Source organism: Syngnathus acus, chromosome 14 (genome assembly GCF_901709675.1).
Source record: "Syngnathus acus chromosome 14, fSynAcu1.2, whole genome shotgun sequence".
NCBI classification, from domain to species: Eukaryota; Metazoa; Chordata; class Actinopteri; order Syngnathiformes; family Syngnathidae; genus Syngnathus; species Syngnathus acus.
This window is the reverse complement of record NC_051099.1, coordinates 6337251-6358788: the sequence shown is the minus strand read 5'-3', so window position 1 is coordinate 6358788 and position 21538 is coordinate 6337251. Positions and strand designations below refer to the sequence as shown.

Here is a 21538-nt window from a genome sequence, read left to right as displayed (position 1 = left end):
AAGGCAATTAAAATTCATACTCTAAGCACTTTTTACGTTTTATGAGTCAGCATTTGAGGTCTAACGCATACTAAAGTTTGAGGAAGTTAGACGAGTGTGAATTTGGTGGCATAAACCGAGAGCCTTATATAAATGTTATTTCAGAGAAGACATCCATCCATCCATTTTCTGAACCGCTTAGTCCCCACGGAGGTCGCGGGTGTGCTGGAGCCTATCCCAGCCGTCATCGGGCAGTAGGCGGGGGACACCCTGAACCGGTTGCCAGCCAATCGCAGGGCACACAGAGACAAACAACCATTTGCACTCCCACTCACACCTAGGGACAATTTGGAGTCTTCAATCGGCCAATCAAGCATGTTTTTGGCATGTGGGAGGAAACCGGAGTGCCCGGGCCCGGGGAGAACATGCAAACTCCACACAGGGAGGGCCGGAGGTGGAATAGAACCCGCACCCTCCTAACTGTGAGGCGGACGTGCTACCCGGTGCGCCACCGAGCCGCTACTCAGAACACATATAAATGTTATTTCGGAGAACACAACGCCTTTCATACTCCAGCAATCGGCTGCCCACAGTATGAATGGAGTCTAGCTGCAGGGCATAGAAATTGGCACGAGTTCAGCCGAGGAATTTACACTGCCTTCGGATGAGGCTCTGAAGGTTGGAATGTGGTGGGAGGTGAGGATGGAAAAATAAATACAATGGCTGATTACAGTTTTTATAACTGGACGACTTTTTCGATCGGCCATCTATATTAAAATATGGGGAAAGGAAGTGATGTGAACTGGAAAAAAAGACATCTATAGTTTTGTTTCACAAAACGAGAGCTAAAAAAGAATGGGAGCGGAGTTACATTGTTTGCACATATATAATTTTAAAATACTTTGTATTCAAATTTTCCTTTGGGTTCTTAAAAGATTTTGTATATAAGCAACAATGGTGAAAATTGAAAATGATGTATCGCAGTTGGCAAGGTCCCTCCTCAAAGAAGAAGAAAAACACATACCTGTCCCAGATCTTATCCAAAAGTGCTTTTATGGCAGCGTTGTGGTCAAAAGTTGTTTTGGTTGTGACGTACTCCCTCATGCCTACACAGAACACTTAACAAGCATGCACATGTCAGACTTAACATTTCTATTGTTTACACAGAAACAATAAAAGGTGTCGTTCCAGAAACATGTTTTCCACATAAGTTTCCTCTTTATATCCCTCGTTCAGAGTAATGCAGTCAATTCTTTCCTCGGAGCAGTGTACCGCAGCTCCCAAAAAAAAAAATCATGCTAGTAGTGAGAAAAACAAATGGAATACCACAGGGCAGATTAGAGAGCCCCCCTCTTTTTTTTGCTAATTAAGCAAGTGGCTTGTTTTGTATCCATTTTTACACATCAGGTCACCTTGTCAACAACAGTTACTCTGTGTACAAAAAAAAAATTGTGAGGAACAAATGTGTAAAGAGTCAAGCTGTTTACTGTCACAAATAATGCTGGCTGTCATACTACTGTTGGGACAATCTGTTTATTGAAAGCAGTGTTGCTCTGGTACAAAAAGAACAAGTGTCTGGTAATGTTAACACTTGTTTTCAAACAAACCACATGCAGATTTTTCCTTGCTGTAACAAAAAGTCATTTTGCATGCTACTCTAAACTTATAATTGTCATTGTATAAAATTTGAAATCATTTCAAGAGGTAACAGGCAGTTTTTTCCCCAAACTATTCTTTTTTTTCATATTTTGTTTACAAAAACAAAGGAAATGACAAGTGCAATTTCCAGGCTGTGGGAAAAAAAAACCAATGTAGTCCCAAACTGTGTAGCAAAATTAGCATAAAACATTTTGCAAGTGCCAACAAATTATTATTTTTTTCGAGGTAATAGCTGACCTACATGGGCAGAAAATACTTTTAGAACATCAAATGTATTAATACTAATTATGCCCGATGAATGAACAGCAATGAGTGGGAGTGCTGATTTAACTACATTAACTAAATAATGTCAGAAAAAACACAAGACGTTTTGTTTATTTTTTAACTTTGGTCATTCTCGTTGGATGTTCTGCAAGACCTTGACTGATTAAACTCATAAATACATTTTGGATTAATGACGTACTGATGAGACCAAGGTTACGAATGGACTAATTCGTATTAGTTACGAGTAGACTAGAAAACGTGTCTGAATGATTTAAGAACCAGTTCGAAGTAAGTTCCAACGACATAACACTGTAGAGCAAAACAAAAGGAACTCCAAACATTGGAATGATGCTCAAACGCAAGCTGATGGCCTTGACTGCACATTTAAAAGTCACTATGCGGCCGTGTTGACTTACAACGTTACAAACAAGTCTCAGGATTTCCCCAGCGAGTTGCTCTGCTACTCTTCGCAATCGCCATTACTGGCATCACCAATTGCAGCTTCCAAACGCTCAGCTTGAATTCTGTCAGGAAAGAAAACAAGACGCTCAAGTATTCAATGGCAGGAGCACCAGAGGTAGGGATTACATTTAGCAAAGATGAGAAATAAAAGATTCTGATCCAAATCTGACCTCTTTTTTGTCATTCGTTGCTGCTGGTGACTGAGACGCTGGTGTACTATATGAGAGGAGAGACGTTAGATCATCGCCGCTCTCTGACATCTACGGCTGTGGACTGCCATCATCTACTTGGAGTAGCCAAACATATCATATTTCTACTTACTTGTTACCATGTCTGGAGGCATTCTCAAAGAATTTTGCTTTTGAAGCAACACTAAGGAGGAAAGAAGGAGAGAGAATACAGCAATGTGAATGATGTTTGTTTTTGAAGAAACATACAATAAAATTTGCTTTCAGACTGTTTCCAAAGGACATGCCAGCTCACTCCATTCTATCTTAGTGTTTTTACATATACGCCAACATTTGAGTAAATCCCTTGTCCCATCATTTTCCACAAAACTAAATTCAAACCTTAAATCAACTTTCCAGACTTTGTTTTATCGGAAGAAACAGCACGTAAATAGATGGATTGTGGTTTAATATTTATTTTGTATATGCTTGATATTTTGAGGTGATTTATGAGTCACAAGGGAGGAATGACAAAACTAATCAAAATCTATTTGGTTTCGACGTGCTAAGCCATTCAAGGAATGCTTTACTTACTGCATTTAGACATTTTCAGCAGTGAAAAGTTTATATTTTGTCTATGATTTGATAACTTCATTATTTTGCACCTTTAAAATGCATCAACTGACATCACTCGGGTCACAACCAATCAGGGCTCGTGTGATGATTGCAAGTGGAGCTGTCACCTCCCCTAATTTTTCCAATTGAACAATCGAGCGCATTGTTCTCCAACGACCGTGAACTCAACTCGATCTGTCAAAGCAGATGGCGGCCACACACAGCCTTCTGAAATAGGACTTCTCCGATTCTGTTGCTCTCAAAAGGTGCCTTCAGTTGATTTATTTTGAGGTGGACATCTTTTTCACCGTGCACCTTTTTTTCAAACTGCACTGGGATTGTCCTTTATCGCTTAATTCAGAAAATATATCAAAGAAAGCAAAAATATTTGTACAGGTGAACAATAAATGTTACTATCAGTTTTAATAATTGAGCAGGGCTCAAATTTCTATCAAATATATTGGATTTGTTTTTTTGTCCATGTCGATACCTTTGGTGTGTGTGGAAGAGAAGAAGGTAAAATCACTAAACCCTAAATCTGATTTCAGATTTTAACATTCCCCCCCTCATTCGATTTTAGGAGAACCAAATGATATTTTGTCATTTTCGGTAACAACTTGTTGTTTTCCCTCTTCGATACCAAACACGCTTTGAAATCGTCCCCCAACATTAGCTTGCATCCATTTCCTTTTGGAAAAAATGTCCCTTTTGTCAAAACACAATCCTAAATAAATTCACATCATAAAATGAGTCGTCAAACTAAATGGCTTGGCTGGTCCTGATGTCTGCTGCGAGCTCTCTCTCACGCTATTGAGTTGTACATGAGAGGCAAGGCAACCTCTGCAAAATATTTGCGGCTTGGAAACACATAGCTCGGGTCAAACGTTTACAACATGGCGATAAATAATCAATATAAATGGGCACCATCTCTTTGGCAATTCACTCTGTGACTCCTTCCACTGGGCGCCTTTCTTGTCATATGATGTTGTTTTAAATGTGTTAGAGACTTAAAAATAAATAAATAAATAAATAAATAAATAAATGACTGAAAGGGCGGTGTAAAAGTCCCCAAGCACAGGATTAGCAACACTGACTGTGCGCAGGCATGTCGTGAGCAGGGAAGCATTTTGACACTAAAAGGAATTTTTGAAGAGGTGATAAAATTCTGCCATCTCGCTCTCGGGCATAGGAGAAGGCAATAACGTGAGGGGTTTCTTACTAGGATGCGGCGGATCCTTCGTTGCTCTGCAGTTTTAGAGAGGGTTGCCTGGAGGGGGGCTCCGGAGGCCTCACCGGGGGTCTGCAAATGGCGTGCATTCTGCCTGTTCTGCTCAGACCATCACAATCTCCCGGAAAAGCAGTAGGTGCAATTCTTATCATTTGAATACTTCCTTAAGCGGTGAATTTTTGCACAAGATTCCACATAGGCGAGCGTACCTATAGGAAGAGGTTTTCTGCCTTGGAATGAAGGTACGCGACTGACGGGGACTCCAGGCTCTCCGTTTGGCGATTCTACTTTACTGCAATCAAAGTCCGCTCTACTGGTGACTGCTCTGTAGAGCGGCGGTTGCTTGCGAGGAGGTTCTCGAGGAACGAGCGGAGCAAAGTTGGAAGATTTGGTCCTCTGCAGGGGAACGGGGCTCGCCGAGACGTCGCCTTCCACCGCAGAGTCGCCACTCTGGCCATCTGCTACACAGCAGTGAAATGACAGTAAGAATGGTCATAAAGTCTTTACGGGATGTTCAGCCCAAATGACTACTAGAGGGTTGCAAAATTACAGGAAGGTGAAAAGTTTCCATGGGAATTTATGGGAATAAACGGGAATAAACTAGGAATGTGCAAAATTGAAGGTTGGCTTAATAAGGTACTTAAATATGATTGGGGAAATATATTTTGGTATAATCTTCACTAAAACAACCATCTTTCACTGAAGCATGAAAGAGTTTAGCAAAAACGTAGAGGTTAGTCTTGAGGGATTTTTTTTGTTTTTCGCATGTTGAAAGGGACTTTGTGGGATGGCTTTTTCATTAACCTTTTGAATGGCATTTTCTAGTCTTGAATTGGGAGGGGTGCATTTTTGTCAATCTTTAGGGTTAGGTCATAGGAATGAGAAAAATGAAATTCAAAATTCCTGCCGTATGAAAGGATACTTCAAAAATGTTTACAACTTGACAAAGTTATACAAGAGGTTGAAATGTATGAAAAATGACATGATTTTGAATAACTCACTGATGACTAACCAGGGTTTACAATATAGGTCAATAAACTAAGAAGTAATAGCTGCATTTGTTAGACAGACTAAATGCACATTTTCTACCCCTTAAAAGTGTGTCAACAAAATGAACCCCCCACGAGTGTGTTTTGGTGCAACGTTTTGAGAAATGTGTCCAAACATGACAAAGTAATGACATGACGGGATAATGATACTGATGAAGATGATGATAGCAGGGCGATAATTACTCTCTGTGTGCTGCGGCTGGAGGAAGTGCTCGTGACTCAGAGCTGGATAAAGACGAGGGGGCCGCTTGGAGATGGTGATGGGTTGCCGCCTTCTCGGAGTGATGCGAGGAGGAGGGACGGGAGGGGCGTTGTTGTCCTCTGGCATTTGACTGAAAATCTGTGAGCGCGGCAAAACTTGCAATGAGTAACTCTTATCCCCGCTTCACATTATACAACTTGGAAAGCTGCAACATTAATGATAACACCAGAAAAGCAAAAAAAAAAAACACTTCCTCGAGGCAACATCCTGGCTTCAGAAACGTGCACCTTTTTGTATTCCTCGATCAGAATCTCCACAACAATATTTTGGAACTTGATATCCAACATGGCCGCCACCGTCTCCTCTTTTGCTCTCATGAGTGTGGGTCCGTAGATGACAGCCATGTTTGAAGGCGTCATGAGGTTGTCGTTGCTGTGACTGCACACGCTGATGATATGGATCACACGTTTGAAGTGAAAAATTAACTGTGACAATTTCGATATTAGCATGCAAGAGCACAAAACGTGCCGGCACTTACACGACCAAGTGTTTGAGAAGCAGCTCCAGCATCTCTCGATTTCTCTCAGGTAATTTGTAGATAAGTGAGTGAATCTCGCTCAGTCGGAAGTCCAGACTGTCTGATTCTAAAATAACAAAGGATATGGACAAATTAGCCAGCGTTTTTAGAGGCCATATTTTGAATCCAAAATATTACACAGGCTTCCTAAAGCAACCAGAACACGTTCTGAAAAGTTGAATGGTGCATCCAATAGAGCTGCTACTGAAAAGAATTGTGTAAAACTGCGGGACGTCTATAAAACGCAAAAGAAATAATATTACAACCAATAAAACAAGGTTGCGTTCAAGCTAGGAAGAGTCTTTTGAAGGAAACCAAAACCATCCTTTGTCTTGATGATCTCCCAGTGGGACATCTGGCTAGAATGAAAGACGTCTGCTATTAAAATCACTTTTATGATGTTGACTAACGTGACTCAGATTTCCTTTTTCCCCCCTCTTAAACAGATCAGCTGTCCTACAGCTGAACTTATAGCCAATCCGTTCGGATGCAAGGAAAGATATGGATACAAAAGGATTCGCTTATATTCTTACTTTGTGAACAGGGGAGGAGATAAAATACCTTTCCTTAAAGTATCGCCGCAAGGTGGAAGCACAGAATAGTCCCAAATGTCTTGGCAAGATGACGTTTCAATGAAAACCTACATGATGATGTTAGGAGTGGGACCGAGACTTGCGTTCATAGTGTGTAAGGGTAGTTCAGATCCTAAACCTTAAGTAAGGGTCTGTGCCTTACTTGCAGCTAGCACGAGGTTTCGGTGCAGATCGTAGGTCATCAGAGGTTCAGGGAGACTTCTGCGAAGATATAAAAGCACTTGTAAAACACTCGACATTAACCGCATGGCAAAGAGCTGCACTCCGTGATTTACTATCACAGTTGAAAACAGTCAGAAAGACGTGCATAAATCCAGAACTGCATATACACAAAAAAAAAAAAAAAAAAAAGGATATATCTTTTTTTTTTTTATTTAGAGTTACATCTCTTCATACATGCCTTAGATAGAACTTCATGGCACTGGTGATAGTTTTAATGTCCCAGTCGCCACAGTGCAGGTCCACATCTCCTGAGTTTGCTGGAGCTGCAAAGGAGCACAAAGCAGCAGATGAGGTGTTAGAGAAATTAATGGTGTGTTACACTAGATACATGATAGGTATAACACCATCCAGTGTCAAGGACAGGTATTTTGTTAAAAGTAGGAAAAGTGTGAACAACCGTGATTATCACTTGGAGATTTGGGGCCTTTTATAATGGGTGATAAGTGACCCCAAAAGTTTTTCTGCCATCCCAGCAAATGAGGTCCTAGTCATTCATTCTTGTGAACATATTCGAATCCATTCAGGAGTCTGATTAATCGAATCTCAATATCGACTTTTTTTTTTCCTGCATGAGAGAATACCAAGCAATTATATTTGCCAGATGCTTGGCAAAAAAGCAGAGCATAAGAACACATGAAATAGCACCGCCACACATGCATCACATCTGCTTCTCTGGTACTTTATAAATTGCAATTTGTCAAGGCAGTGCCCCGCTGAGTTTGTGCCCCTGCCCTGGGACTTGGTGGCGAACACTCTATTCAGTTTCTACGCTGCAAAAAAACCCAATTGTGTTGTACAGTCAGACATGCGAAGTGCATCGAGCGCAAGTTTGACCGGGCGGCAAATCGGCTTTACGGGGTTCTTTTCTTACCAAAGAAGGCATTTAGAAGTTTCTGCACTTGAATGTTGCTGCCAACTGTCCGGTACACACCCTCTTGTTTGACTCCTGCAAAATGGGGGAGGCAAAGAGTGTGCGTTTGGTCTGACAAAAAAGATAAATGGAAACGTACCACATGCTTGTCCACAAATAGCTTACATAGCTGGACAGATGGTCTCCCTCATTTAGAAATGTGGCATTTAACTACTTCGCCTGGTCTCAAACAATGGGCCATGCTAAATTCCTATAAAATGATTAATCTGAAAACATATGTGATTTATTGAGCTGCCTTCAAATGCCAATAAATTATTTACTTAAGTGAACACAATAACAGCAGCCCGGTGGACTTAGTGGTTAGCACATCTGCCTTGCAGTTCTGAGTGATGTTCAGTTGAGAAAGATGACCTGACAGATGCTGGGTTGCAGTTCTAAGACACTACACAAGCGCGCCCCCTGGCTGTGATCTGCAGTAAGAGCTCTGAGGTAGTCATACATCAGTGCAGCGCTGCTATGAAGAATGATACAAATATAAATATCCGACAAAGCATTTAAGTTTCTGATACTGCCAGGACACACGTTACATCTGAGGTAAAAGATATTTCAGTCGCTTAACCAGTGCGGATTAAATCCAAACAAAAGGTGAGTATGTGATACGGTGGCACACCTTTTTCTTCCACATAATTGATGCACTTCCGCACAAACTTGAATCCAATTTCATTGAGTTCCACTGTCGGAAGAAGAAAGGCCGAATCAAATGAGCAGATGAGTCAACTTTGATCAACTGCCACTCAGCGTAATAATCGCCCACTTACTTTCGGCATGCTTGTGAATTGGGGAGTGATAAATCTGAAATGGGGAAAAATGACAGATCAGATAAGAGATGAGACAAAACTATGAAATGGCGTTCAGGGAAAAGAGCATTATCGGTCAGATGTCATTCTAAGACTTTGTTTGGGAAAGAAACTGAGTGATTCTCACTGATGAATGTCAATACCCTTTCATCATTGTGATGATATTAAATATTTATAAACAGCAAAATAATGTCTGCTGTAATTGGAGTCTTTTGCAGACGAAGTGGGCTGAGAAAGCCTTGAACTGTAAAACTGACAATTGACTGAATATTTGGGGAAGTTACACAGGAAAAATGCATCCTAAAACTTCTCCTTTTCATCTTTTGCTCATCTCGTGACAAGAACTGTTTACTTGTCTACAGCTCAGGAGGTCCCGGCACAGTCCACACCATTGCGGAGTTTCATTTTTGGCGTAGTAAAAATGGGAATCAAACACTCGATTTGTTTCCGCTTAAGAGATATAAAAAGTCCCATTGTGTGGCTTGGTCTATGTTTTAGGACATTTAAAAGGAACCAGGTGTCACTCTGACATGATTACTGACAAATAATTAAGAAATGACCACAATGTATGTGTTCTGCTCCACTTTAGTTTTTTTTTTTAGCCCAAAGTTCATTGAAGTGACAAATGCACTTTGGTGTAGTTCCATTCAAGCGATAAACTGGTTCAATCATTTGAAAATTGTACTGTAGAATTTGTGTGTTGGATGTGTCTCTCGAAGAGGTGTGGCATCATCAGCTGGAGTTGGTTGACCTGTACGTGAGGCTCTGGGTGTGAGCTACGGTCGACAGCAGCAAATAAATAAGTCAAGGAATCACAGAATTTATAATGTATATTAAAAAGAGCTTCCAAATGGACTAGGGAGAAAAAACATTGTCGGCGGGAGACTCACTTATCAACCCGCTTCACCTCCTATTTTATTGACTCAAGAATCCAGTTGCCCCAAATATTTCCGAGAGGATTAACCCAAGATGAGAGAAAAGTCAACTCACAGGCTCTTTTCCATCCATGGACTCCATCCACAACTTCCTGTCTCCCTCGGAAAGAGCCTGGAATGTGACGGGCGTGTTTCTATGGAAACAGTCACAAATGCCATGAAAGAGGAAAGGTTGCGATTAATTGATTTAGTTAAAAAAAACATTGCCTGACTGCATTTATTTAAGCTTGTTAAAAACACTGGAGCATGTGTATGCGTCAAATATGATGTGAATGAAACTTTGATTTTGTCAACAGCGACATATCCCGATACATCTCGATTCATCACGCGATAGAACAGAAAGAGTGTCCGATCAACCAAAATGTCCTAAAGAGCGAGTCGTTTCTCTGCAAAGACATGACTGCCACCTTCAGTCTAACACACAAGTTGAGATCTCATTACATTGTGAACATGGCTCTAATTAGTTGCCCAACAACACAGGACAGCCATTCATGCATCATTCAAAAGCTGTTCAAACATTCAGAATCACGTCGACAACAAGCTAGCGTCTCAGCCGACTCCAAGCCATGCGTTAAAAATGCACTTTGTCAGGAGATAAATATGAGCTTGACGCGTTCCTCTTCCTTTGCGAGCGCCGTTTTTTTTTTCTTTCCCCCCAGCCATCTGTTCCTGACGCTTTGGGAATGTTGGGCTACGGTCCATTTCAACCTGGCTGCTTGTCCCTGGCAAACCACCTGTTCACCTCGACACTTCGCCTGTTTACCCCGCGAGGCTCGTCTCGCACACCTTCACATTTGCCTCACTCACCTCTCGTTGACTTCCACGTCAAAACAAAAGCGCTTGTCTATGGAGTCAGTCTTACGGCGGACACAAGACTTCAAGGTCAGCTGCGTGGGTCCCTGAAGAGGATAATCATTCAAATATGGTCACGCATGGGTTCTTTGGTTTTTATTCAAAAACGTACGGTAAGGATGCTTTATTGTGACACCTGCTTCGTAGTGGGTTTCTGTTCACAAGGAACCATGACGAGCCTTCTTCCCTCCGTGTGATACTTGCAGTAGTATTTAACCCACGTCACACCCAGAGCCCCTGTTGGGATGGAAACAAAACAGAACACACCTCATCCGCAAGTGTAGGAGAGGTAATTTAAACAAGCTTGTACAAGTATCTTGCTCCTGTGTAAACACCGACTCCACTTACACTTCTCCTGACAATAGAGATAGCCCGCCATGGGCAGCCAACTGGGCCTTTTGCAGAACTGCGATGAGTGTTTCATACGCTTCATGAGGACCTCCATCTCCTCGCGAGTGCTTTCGTAGTGGTTCCTCGTCTGCGGGCACAAGCACGGAGCTCGAGGGGATTCAGATTAAGGCTGGATTTGTTCTCAGTGTCGAGTGCTTGGTTGTTTGCAAACGGTGCTGTCGCATCAACAGCTGTCAGACTCGGTGAGCCACGAGAAAGTAACCAGAAATAGTCCGACTTCAACCATGTGGTGGAAAATCCAACTCAAGTCGTATTTGTTGTTAAGGACGTCCCACTTACATTCTGCAGGCTGAGCTGCAGCTCTTGCTTGTAGGGCATGAAGTCCTGCGTCATCTCCACCGTGAGGTTGTTGAGGGTCAAAACGCTGTGGAGAAACGCCAGTACCTGCGCAACAAAACCGCAATCTATAAATTCTCCCTTTTTTTGCTCATTTGTTAAATTGTGTGTGCGTGTGACTCCTTACAGGCTCCACCACGCCAAATTTCTTCCTATCTTGAACCTGGTGGATTTGGTAAACATACTCCACAGAGGACTCATAGAAGTTGACCCGCTCTTTACACAAGATCTCATCAGCCTGCGTGGTGGGAAAACAAGAAGTGAAGCCACACAACGGGCCAAGCGTCGCTCTCGCGCTCACAAATATCACACCAACCTCTTGAAGATGACTGTCCTTCTTCTTAGCAGAAAGATTCAGGTGCTTGTCCAGCTGGGAGTAGTATTTCTCACCTTCCTTCTCAAATTTTTTCCTCTTTTCCTATCGTGCATGACATTATTACATATTAGATGATAAAAGGTGGTTGTGTAAACTGCTTTCAAATTCGTAGCAACGGTCTTGATTGGCGTATGTGAGACATTTACTTGAAGATTTTAGTGGGGGGGTATGCGTGACTACTTTTGTTATGTTGCCACACACATCACTAATGAATGGGGAAGTAGCTGATGGCATCCTGTTTGGCACGAAGAAAGATTGTATGTACGCATGCTGTGTAAGCGTTTGACATCAAGCAATGCAACACTCACTTTTGTTAAACCTATTTGCTCCTTTCTGAACTTCTCCAGAGGCTTGATGAGCAGATCTGACGCATTCTGAACCTGAACAGCAAAACCACAGCACAGCATTACTTTGTATTTGTGAAACACAGTCGACGTTTGGCAATCCAATTTCCAAACTATTGCTTTGTGCTCATGTTTTTGTTTGCTCCTGCAACTGACGCGTTGTTTTCAGCACACGTGTGACGTCACTTTTAAAAAGTGGCCAGACAAGCCAGTCGAACAGGTTCCCCTTCTATCATAAAAATACCATAGCATGACAAGTGAAAAAGGGAAACATCCAGTTGACAATGAGTCTATCAGAGCCGGAGAAAAAGGCAATGAAAATGAACATTAATGTGTTGATCCATATCTAGCAAAACTCCAATAGGAGGCGGCGTGCGCGTGGAGGAAGCTGATAACCCACCAGCATCATCCTGTCATGCTCCGCTTCCTGCAAGAGTCCCGCAAACTCCTGGAACGACTGAGCTGAGGATGAAAGGTCGCACAAAACTTTGATATGATTTGATATGGAATTTAATTTAAAACAACATTGTGAACAAAACCTCACTTTCTGATGCAGATGATGGTTTACCAATGTGTCAAATGGCAGCGGTATAGGGGGATTTACTCAATGTCAGATTTTCTTTGATTTGAGTATTGGTGGCTGGTATCGGCAGCTTCCGCGAGTATCCAAGATTTAAAAATAAGGCCGGTACGAGCCGGGTACCAATACCTGGTACACGCGCCCATCCCTACTTAATATAATGAATATAAGTTCAGTGAGGCAGACTTATAGGTATTACGTACCAATGTTAATCTCATCATCGGTCAGGGAGTCACCAATAAAGTCGAACTGGAAGCCACTGAGAGTCTGGGAGAGCTTCTGCACAGCCAGAGAATAACCTAAGAAAATATACACAAAGCATTTGGAAAAAAGAATAATCAATCCATCCATTTTTATAATGCATTTGCTTATAGCTTTTATTCATTTTTTTTTTGTATTCTGCTGAAGGAAAAAGGTTAAAGGTTTTTATTTTTGCACTGGTTGGAAAAGTCAGCAGGAGCTACTATGTGGCCCACTACGTCTGGTTTCCATTATCTAAACAAACCCTGGTCTGGTAAATCAATACTGCAAGACATTTTTTGGCCTCGGGATCCAGTAGTACATTCACAATATCCCTCGACTCTTCCGTGCTTTTTAACCATTTGTGCTCCATCCGTTTGCGTGCCATGAATATTAAGCGTAGTGCACGTGCAGTTGCAGCTTGGGCACAGTTGCCAGCACTAAAGTCAACATTAACATTGGTGCATTCAACAAAAAGACTTTCAGTTTATGCCCAGACGTGTGCCAACACCAACAACAATGCCGCTATTTGTGAGCCCGGGCTACAAAATGGGATCTTGGCGAGTAAAACAAAATAAATAGTGTGCCCTCAGGGTGCAACGTTGACCCAAATGTAGCCATGAACTAACTGTAAGCTTGTGGTTATGTGGATGTGTTCTACACAGTAAACTGGACTTGATGCACTCTGGCAGAGAGGGAAAGCAACATTTGTGCGTACTAAATATCATAGGTCGGGGGACGATTTGAATTTCAAGGTGCTGCCAAATTTCTAACTACCAGGTGTGGTTTGTGTAAATACATGTGACCAATGGCGGACCATGCATTTTGTACCTAAGCCTTCAGTGGGACTTATTTCACCTTTCAATACCACCACTAAAATAACACAACCACAGAATCATCAACATAATACAAAAAACACTATCAGAAATTTGGCAACATTTTTTGCTCTAACCAACCAATCAAATTACATAATAATGATGACGTCATCGAGGCCAGACTCAGGCCCTGTGAGGATGATATTTAAATTGTATTAATTTGACAAACAACCCCCATTGCTAATATTACATCAATTAACTACATTAGACAGTTTTACAGATATTGAAGATCTTGGCAGCAAGGAGAGGCTGAATTCTGGTTGGACCAAACATCGATGGAAGACTTCCAACCCAGAGAATAACTACAAATTAAGGTCAACAGACTCTTTAAAAAATGTCTTCAGACAATTTCATTTAAAAAATCCTAGAATGTAGGTCGTTAAAATCAGCATAAAAGGCTTTGCATGGGAAGATTGAATGAGTCAACTTGCCTTAGGACTTGCTTGACCCAAGTCATGACTTGCTAGAAATTTTGTGTGGACTCAGCTTGTTTTGCTGCAGGAACTCGGGACTTTCTTGAAACTTGATTTTAAGACTTGAGACTACTTAAACGTGCAAGACGTAAATTTACTACCACCTCTGTCTGTGTTTTGTTGTGGTCATAGGGGCGCGCCTCCCAAATGTGGCTCTCGCGCCATAGCAACGCATCCAGCAACTGCAATGAATTGCAAAATCACAAATAAAACATGCTTACCTTTAATTGTGTTAATCACATTGTTGCCATCTTTTATCAACTCTTTAAGGAATTTGCTGGTTCGGTCCAGCTCCAGTTCGTAGCATTTGAGTGTTTCCCTGAAGTCAGGACTGTCCGAATAGCAGTCGCTAAACTCCAGAGGAGGATGCCCCATCTTGTTTGTAGTCTCTCGAACAAAAAAAAACAAAAGAAGATAATGGGGATAGTAAATTTGGTTTTTCAAACGGCTCTCAGCTCGCTTACTACTAATACACGCCACTCATTGCTGCCTAGCTTGAGCAACCATGTTGCCCGTGGGAGCCTTCAATGGCCGCTGGTCACTTCCAAAGCCGAAAGGAAAAAAACTGACGTTTTGTGAAGATTCCCTTCTTACTTTTCCGTAACTGTCAGTGTCTTTCCAGCGTTTAATTGTGCGAAGCTTTGCCCTAGCCACTTTCCTGTGTTGTGATGTCGCTATCAGAAGAGCGGTTAGTTTCATTTTGGACACGTCCCATTCCAAAATGATTTGTATTTTCGTGAGTCGTATTTAGTATTCTAATTTACCCTCAAACTCTTGTGTAGTCCCCGTAACATGTGAATATGTATACTTAAATGAAAATATGAATATTCTAGGTAATGTCATTTGTTCATTTGTCTATTATTTAACGCTAATTAATAGTACAACTACAACCCTACGTGGAGGCGAAATGGAACGCTGCCATTCAAGCCCGTGACTTAAAAATGAAAGACATAACACAATTTTTTTTTTACACTGCCTTAAAGAGGCCGCTGCAAAACGAATGGCAATCTTACGTTATAACAAAATTAAACTGTTTAATAACTGTCGGACAATAGGCTTCTCTGGTTGATGAAAATGCATCACTCGTAACACGAGGGCTGCTAGTAAATGAATGCAAGAGGGGATAAAATACATTATTTTAACAATGATGCAACCGCCACAAATCTTACAAAACAAAAATGGTATCCCGACAAAATGCTTATTTGGTTGCCTATTTGATACAAAAATAGTACTCATGATGAGTTTTGATCAACTGCAATGACCAAGATGTACCACTAGATGTCCTCCTTCAAACTGAACAAAATCGGAGGAAAGTTATTAATTGAATTATTTAAGTGCAGCATTTTTATTTTCCAATATTAAGCACAGATCAAAAACATCACATACTTAATAACATAATTAATTAGATTGTGCAGGTGTAAGTAATACAATTTCAACCCAATTAACTACAAGAAGCTAAAAAATCTGAAGAGAAAAGGTATATTAACAAAAAACAGCATCAAAATGTTAGCCATGTTGTGAGAAACAGCAAAGCAAAAACAAATCCATTTAGTGGCACAAATCCCATGACTACATTTCAAATATTTAATTTAAAAACTGGATGTAAGCACACTAGGGGTTGCAAAATAAAAGCAGTTTTTATATTAATGTCGCTTGATATTTTGGGTCAATTGCAGATTTATACCTTTCTACATTTCCTGCCCAGAACAAAGCCGAGAGCAGACAGCTGTACCCCACACAGATTCCTCAACTGGGCCGAAGTTAAAACATTTGAATTGAATTGTGTGGTTGTTTGTTTGGCCCGGCAAAATGGAGCTATTGTATGCAAACAGTGTGTGTAGAAGCATATGACCTCTCAGGGCTGGGCTGTACGATGGTGTGTGTGTGTGTGTGTGTGCGTGCGTGTGTGTGTGTTAACATTAGCAATGCAAAATCCTGCTGCCCCATTGCTCACTGGCACAGTTTTGTTCAAAAAGCCTACATACATAAATGTGTCCGGATGTTATTTGTTGTGTCATCATCTAAGGTAAGGATGCTTTGCTCCTTATATGATCATTTTAACGTGTTCTTTTAATTAACATCTGATTAAATTATCACCCAAAAATCTGCAAACTCAACCAAGGCACTTTTGGCACTTTGCACGCCTCACTCTGATGAGGGGCGAGTGTGTCACATGACACACAGTGCCAGGTCACTCATAAGGGGTCTGCCAAATCTCGAGGAGGGCAGAGAGACCCCCTTCTTCTCTTTCTGTATAGTCAGTCATCCATGCCAAGCCAGTGGCTCAATAGAGTTGTCATCGCTGTCTCATATGCCTCTTACACCTCCTGCTGAGCCGGGTAACCACCCTTGCATTTATACTCAATGCAGTGATGAATTTTTAGACAAATCTGGACACGTTTGAAGCTTTTATGTTTATTCATGAAGCTGTACAGCAGGGGTCGGGAACCTTTTTGGCGAACAGAGTCATAAATGAACATTTTTTAAACTTTAATGTTATTTAATGTGATTTAATTAAATGTGCTCCGGTAAACAAATGAAAGAAAATGCCATTAAGAAGAGATGAAAGATGTTGTGTTTTCATTGCCATTATTTAATATGTATATTTTAATTATTATCGTTATAAAGTACTATTTATTCTTGCTTTTATTTTTCACATTATCTCATTCTAATTTGTCGTATGGATTTTCGAATCGGTGAGACCCAGGTGTGGGTAGACCTTGACTCCAACTGTATCTTTCAGACCCGGAGCAAAAAATGAACTGGGCCTCATTTTATGCTGTCATCAGCGGCGTCAACAGACACTCCACGGGAATCGGTCGCATCTGGCTCTCCGTGCTCTTCATTTTCCGCATCTTAGTCCTGGTGGTTGCAGCAGAGAGCGTGTGGGGGGACGAGAAATCTGGCTTCACCTGCAACACCCAGCAGCCGGGCTGCAACAGTGTGTGCTACGATCACTTCTTCCCCATCTCTCACATCCGCCTGTGGGCCCTGCAGCTCATCTTGGTATCCACTCCTGCCCTTCTGGTCGCCATGCACGTGGCCCACCGGCGGCATGTGGACAAGAGGATCTACATGCTGTCAGGGAAAAGCAACCCCAAAGAACTTGAGCAGATTAAGAGCCAAAAGGTGAAAATCACCGGCGCCCTCTGGTGGACATATGTCATCAGCCTGCTATTCCGGGTCGCCTTCGAGGTGACCTTTATGTACGTCTTTTACATGCTCTACCCCGGCTACAAGATGATCCGTCTGGTCAAGTGTGACTCATACCCTTGTCCCAATACGGTGGACTGCTTCGTATCCCGGCCCACTGAGAAAACCGTTTTCACCGTGTTCATGCTGGCCGTGTCGGGCGTTTGCATCCTACTCAACATCGCAGAGGTCGTCTTCCTGGTGGGGAAGGCCTGCGGCAAGCACCTGCACAATGCTGGAGACTCAAGCATGGGAGCTTGGCTCCACCATAAGATTACAGTAGGGAAATAAATCTCTTAGAAATGTCAAATACTAGTTATCATAGAGTTAATAGCCAAATATTAACACTATGAAAAGTGCAATATATACGTATGTATATTTTGGTCATTAAAAGTAGACCATGATGTATATAATAACGCCATTAAAAGAGAGAGAGACTTTTATTGGATCTCATTATATGGTGCAGGCATACCATTCTAATAGTTTAACAAATAAAAAACTTAAGATAAATAACATATCAGGCCTCATTAAGTTTAATTACAGTTGGTGCACATGAGCCTGCAGAAGTCCTTAAGTGACTTCTCAAATAGATTTTTTTTGTCATGGTGTGCATTGAATTAACTGAATATTTTTTTATTTGTATTATACATACAGTGTCAATATTTTGCTTTTTTTCTGCCATAAATTGTCTACAGTGTACTGAAATGTAATAAATATCTTCTGTCTAACTGGTAATAAAATAGACATAAATGCACAGTAACCATACAATGCAACACATTCATTCTAACTGACAGTGTTTTTATTCATATGTATGTTAGGTAAAAGATCCCTTTGAGGATAAATATGAAGCAGTAAGTCTTTCCCGCCAATAGAGTCCAGAATAAAGTCCACCATTCTTTGTGTGATCTTCCAAAATCGCTGTTTATCTGTGCTTTCTGAGAAGGAGAGAAAAAAATAAAAACGAATGGCATGTTGCTTTGGCGCATATTTTGTGGCACCGTAGCCGTCTTTAGACTCGAGCCTCCTGGGAGCAAACATCTTGGGTTGATTGGGTTCACTAAGTGCAGAGTTGGTGGTTATCAATAGCTTTGCCATGTCAGAGGTCAGCTTGCGGGTGACGATTGTTGACCCCACCGACAGCTGGGCCTGCAGAGTCACTTTTTTTTTTTAGAAGGTATCAACACTCCATCATATGTCAGTGTAACTCACCACAAACCATTTCATTTGCGTGGCTGCTTATGCTGCTAATAAATACCCATGAGGGTATCTCGATTCTGATGATGAATGAAAATCCAAAAAGGAATTTTAATGGTGGTCATAACTTTTATGGCTTAAAATGCATAATGGTGTGGAGCGAAAAGTTTTCAAAGTTGCAGTCTTAGCAGAATTTGGGATTATTTTTTTTTTTTATCTGTCAATTAGGCGTGAAGCTACTGTATGCGGTAAATATAAATTATAAAAGTTTAATGATGTGACGACACAGAGTGAAGGAGACAAGTTTGGACTAGTTTGTTTTAGGGAGCATAAAGCTCGTCAGTCAAAGGTCACCCAAATGACGACACAGCGGCATCCCCTTCCCCTTTATTTAAATTTAGACCACGAGACGTGTCGCATGGCCCTCGGGGAGTCTTCAGCTGCCATTTGTATGTCTAGAAAGTTCAATTCTCAAATGAAGGCTTTCACAATTCTTTCTAGTGCGTTTTCACGCGAGAGGCACAAAGTCTTATTTGTGAAAGAAAACTCTTGGGAATAGGTTTATCTTAGCATTCATCATCGGTTCAGAAAAACAGTCTTTTCGTGAACTGAAGAACCTTCAGGACGCTGTCACTGTGGAGGTTGGTGAAGATGATCATTATTAGGTACGGTAAGAAATTGCATGTGATGTTTCCCCACAAAAAATAATTTCTCTTTTTGGGTTGTATATCTCAAACAGGTGCTCTGTAGAGTCCCAAAGGACAGGCACAAGTGTCTTTCAGGTTATCAGCAGTGTCACCACTAACATGCCCTGAATCTGGATCTTGTGTCACAAGACCTGTCCTCAAGCATGAGTTACCCTAACCCCCCCCCCACATTTTCTCTCATGAGTGGAGAAGACACAACCTTTGGGAAGACAAATAGTTGATTCATGATCAATCGCATCACATTCTATTGACTGCAAGCTCAGGCGTCTTTTTTTGCCGGGCGGTTCGCAAGCAAACAAGTAAGTCGCCTTTGATTGGATTTTCTTTTGATTTTCTTTTGATAGTTTATGTTAAAAAAAAAAAAAAATCTTAAACGGACACTAATAGACAAAGCCGCTATTTTAATCCAGCCAATTTAGTTGAATAGCTTTCTATGAAACCGATAACGATGCGATTTTTCATCCAGATTTTGAAATGAATTAAATCAGTTTGTGTAAGTGTAACCGTTATCTTTCCGGCATTCATATTTTAGCAGTGCCATGCATTTGTTACAGGGGCAATTTAATTCTCCCTTTACTGTCGTCTCGCAATCAAGGAAAACATCACTATTTGACAAAAACGATGTGTTTAGTTTTGCCACAATGCGTCATTTGGGGCATGAGTAAACAATTCAAGTTTATATAAAAATAAGAAACAGATGGGTTTTTTTTAATCAGAGACGCAAGCAAAAGTTTGTAATGTTTTTTTCTTTTTTTGGTCCGATTCCTTATCTGCCCTTGATTTTTCCTCTAGCGCATCAGGTTTACATAACAATATAATTTGAATCCAGTAATATTTAGTGATATTTATGAATGAAAGGTTAGGAAGTGGATTTTGTTTTTTTGTAATATTCAGTTTTTTTTTTCTGTAAATTAATCCATATACAAGTATGTGCTGGAAGAAGTGCTGCTCAAGAGACACAGTATGAAATGAGAAGACTGATTTCATGCAAGACATTTTAGAATGTAGGTTGAGAATGTAGGTCAGTACTTTTGATAGTCTTTAGGCCTTGCGGGCTCGAACCAAATAGCACTTTGAGATAGAGATGTTATTGACGATCACATGGCATGTGCACGTGGTTGTCTCCACCCAGGTGGTCTTGTCATTAAAGCTGAGGATTGATTTGTGAGCCACGATGGGAGACTGGAACCTTTTGGGGAAGTTGCTGGAAAGCGCCCAGGAGCACTCGACCGTGGTGGGCAAAGTGTGGCTGACGGTTCTGTTCATCTTCCGAATCCTGGTGCTGGGCTCGGCCGCTGAGAAGGTTTGGGGAGACGAGCAGTCGGGTTTCACTTGCGACACCAAGCAGCCCGGTTGTCAGAACGTCTGCTACGACAAGACCTTCCCCATTTCCCACATTCGCTTCTGGGTGATGCAGATCATCTTTGTGTCCACGCCCACTCTCATCTACCTGGGACACATCCTCCATCTTGTGCGCATGGAGGAGAAGTTAATCGAGAAGGAGAAGGAACTGGCTCTCCGGAGTGAAAAGGACCGGCAGATACTTGGCAATAAGGCCAAGAAAGCAGTCAAGCCCATCAAGGACAACCAAGGTCACGTGCACTTGAGAGGAGCGCTACTTCGGACTTACGTCTTCAGCATTATCTTCAAGACCCTGTTTGAAGTGGCTTTCATCGTCGCTCAATACTTCTTGTATGGTTTTGAGCTCAAGCCAATGTACTCCTGCGACCGTTGGCCTTGCCCCAATGTGGTCAACTGCTACATCTCCAGACCCACCGAGAAGACCGTTTTCATCCTCTTCATGCTAGCCGTGGCGTGCATCTCGCTGCTGCTCAACTTAGTGGAAATGTACCATCTCGGCTTCACCAAATGCCATCAGGGTCTCCGCTACAGACGGCGGCAGACGGAGCCCGCGGGAACCGTTCTCCCTTTTGTGCCGAACTACAACTACTTTCCGAGTCGCCCGGCGGGCCGCGACTCCTTCCCGGTGGAGGCGAAATACGGCATTGCTGAGCCGAACCCCCCCTACAACCCCTACAGCAGCAAAGTGATGCATAAGCAGAACAAAGATAACATGGCCGCCGAGAAGAAAGGTAAAACAGATGGAGACGATCGGCGGGAGAGGAAAACCTCTAACTCGGTTGAAGACATGCTCGTGGAAGCTCAGCGCAGAAGCAGCCAGTCCAGCAAGAACAGCAATAACAAGTGCAGGATGGATGACCTGCAAATATAGACGAGGCAAGAAAGAATAATCTTAATGCTTAAAACAAATCTGCCT

The 21538-nt window shown here is 41.8% G+C and overlaps 4 protein-coding genes across 5 annotated transcripts in view; 2 read left to right on the top strand and 2 right to left on the bottom strand.

The window, feature by feature from the left end:
• gng8 (guanine nucleotide binding protein (G protein), gamma 8) overlaps positions 1-21538 on the bottom strand; it is a 757718-nt gene that overhangs the window by 634108 nt on the left and 102072 nt on the right. The gene's annotated exons all lie outside the window — the stretch shown is intronic.
• LOC119133309 (oligophrenin-1-like) lies at positions 1494-14874 on the bottom strand. Its single transcript, XM_037268983.1, has 24 exons — positions 14389-14874; positions 12783-12878; positions 12400-12461; positions 11964-12035; positions 11596-11697; positions 11407-11517; positions 11223-11327; positions 10881-11010; positions 10669-10769; positions 10488-10579; positions 9736-9814; positions 8707-8740; positions 8559-8621; positions 7889-7963; positions 7196-7280; positions 6938-6996; positions 6164-6269; positions 5913-6072; positions 5607-5763; positions 4584-4832; positions 4366-4495; positions 2686-2736; positions 2535-2580; positions 1494-2426 (listed from the first exon to the last, which is right to left on the bottom strand). The coding sequence occupies exons 1-24, from the start codon at positions 14540-14542 to the stop codon at positions 2415-2417; spliced, it is 2331 nt and encodes a 776-aa protein (XP_037124878.1). The 5' UTR covers positions 14543-14874; the 3' UTR covers positions 1494-2414.
• LOC119133348 (gap junction beta-1 protein-like) lies at positions 16062-18334 on the top strand. 2 transcript variants are annotated; one of them, XM_037269051.1, is made up of 2 exons: positions 16062-16193; positions 16911-18334. In XM_037269051.1, the coding sequence occupies exon 2, from the start codon at positions 16925-16927 to the stop codon at positions 17648-17650; it is 726 nt and encodes a 241-aa protein (XP_037124946.1). In that variant the 5' UTR covers positions 16062-16193; positions 16911-16924; the 3' UTR covers positions 17651-18334. The 2 variants fall into 2 exon arrangements, with proteins under 2 accessions (XP_037124946.1, XP_037124945.1); XM_037269050.1 differs by lacking the exon at positions 16062-16193 and adding an exon at positions 16335-16506.
• Positions 19419-21517, top strand: gja2 (gap junction protein, alpha 2). The gene is made up of 2 exons (XM_037269031.1): positions 19419-19559; positions 20393-21517. Exon 2 carries the CDS (start codon positions 20435-20437, stop codon positions 21491-21493), a length of 1059 nt encoding a protein of 352 aa, XP_037124926.1. The 5' UTR covers positions 19419-19559; positions 20393-20434; the 3' UTR covers positions 21494-21517.

Bases quoted from the DNA above. Each gene is read 5' to 3' on its own strand.
- LOC119133309 (XM_037268983.1), bottom strand. From the start codon at position 14,542: ATGGGGCATCCTCCTCTGGAGTTTAGCGACTGCTATTCGGACAGTCCT. The intron at 11,328-11,406 runs GTAAGGAGTCAC...TTTGTTGCGCAG, and splicing joins AATTTGGCGTGGTGGAGCCT to GTACTGGCGTTTCTCCACAG. The intron at 7,964-8,558 runs GTGTGCCACCGT...CCCATTTTGCAG, and splicing joins CAATTATGTGGAAGAAAAAG to GAGTCAAACAAGAGGGTGTG.
- LOC119133348 (XM_037269050.1), top strand. From the start codon at position 16,341: ATGACACACAGTGCCAGGTCACTCATAAGGGGTCTGCCAAATCTCGAG. The intron at 16,507-16,910 runs GTAACCACCCTT...TGTATCTTTCAG, and splicing joins TACACCTCCTGCTGAGCCGG to ACCCGGAGCAAAAAATGAAC.
- gja2 (XM_037269031.1), top strand. From the start codon at position 20,435: ATGGGAGACTGGAACCTTTTGGGGAAGTTGCTGGAAAGCGCCCAGGAG.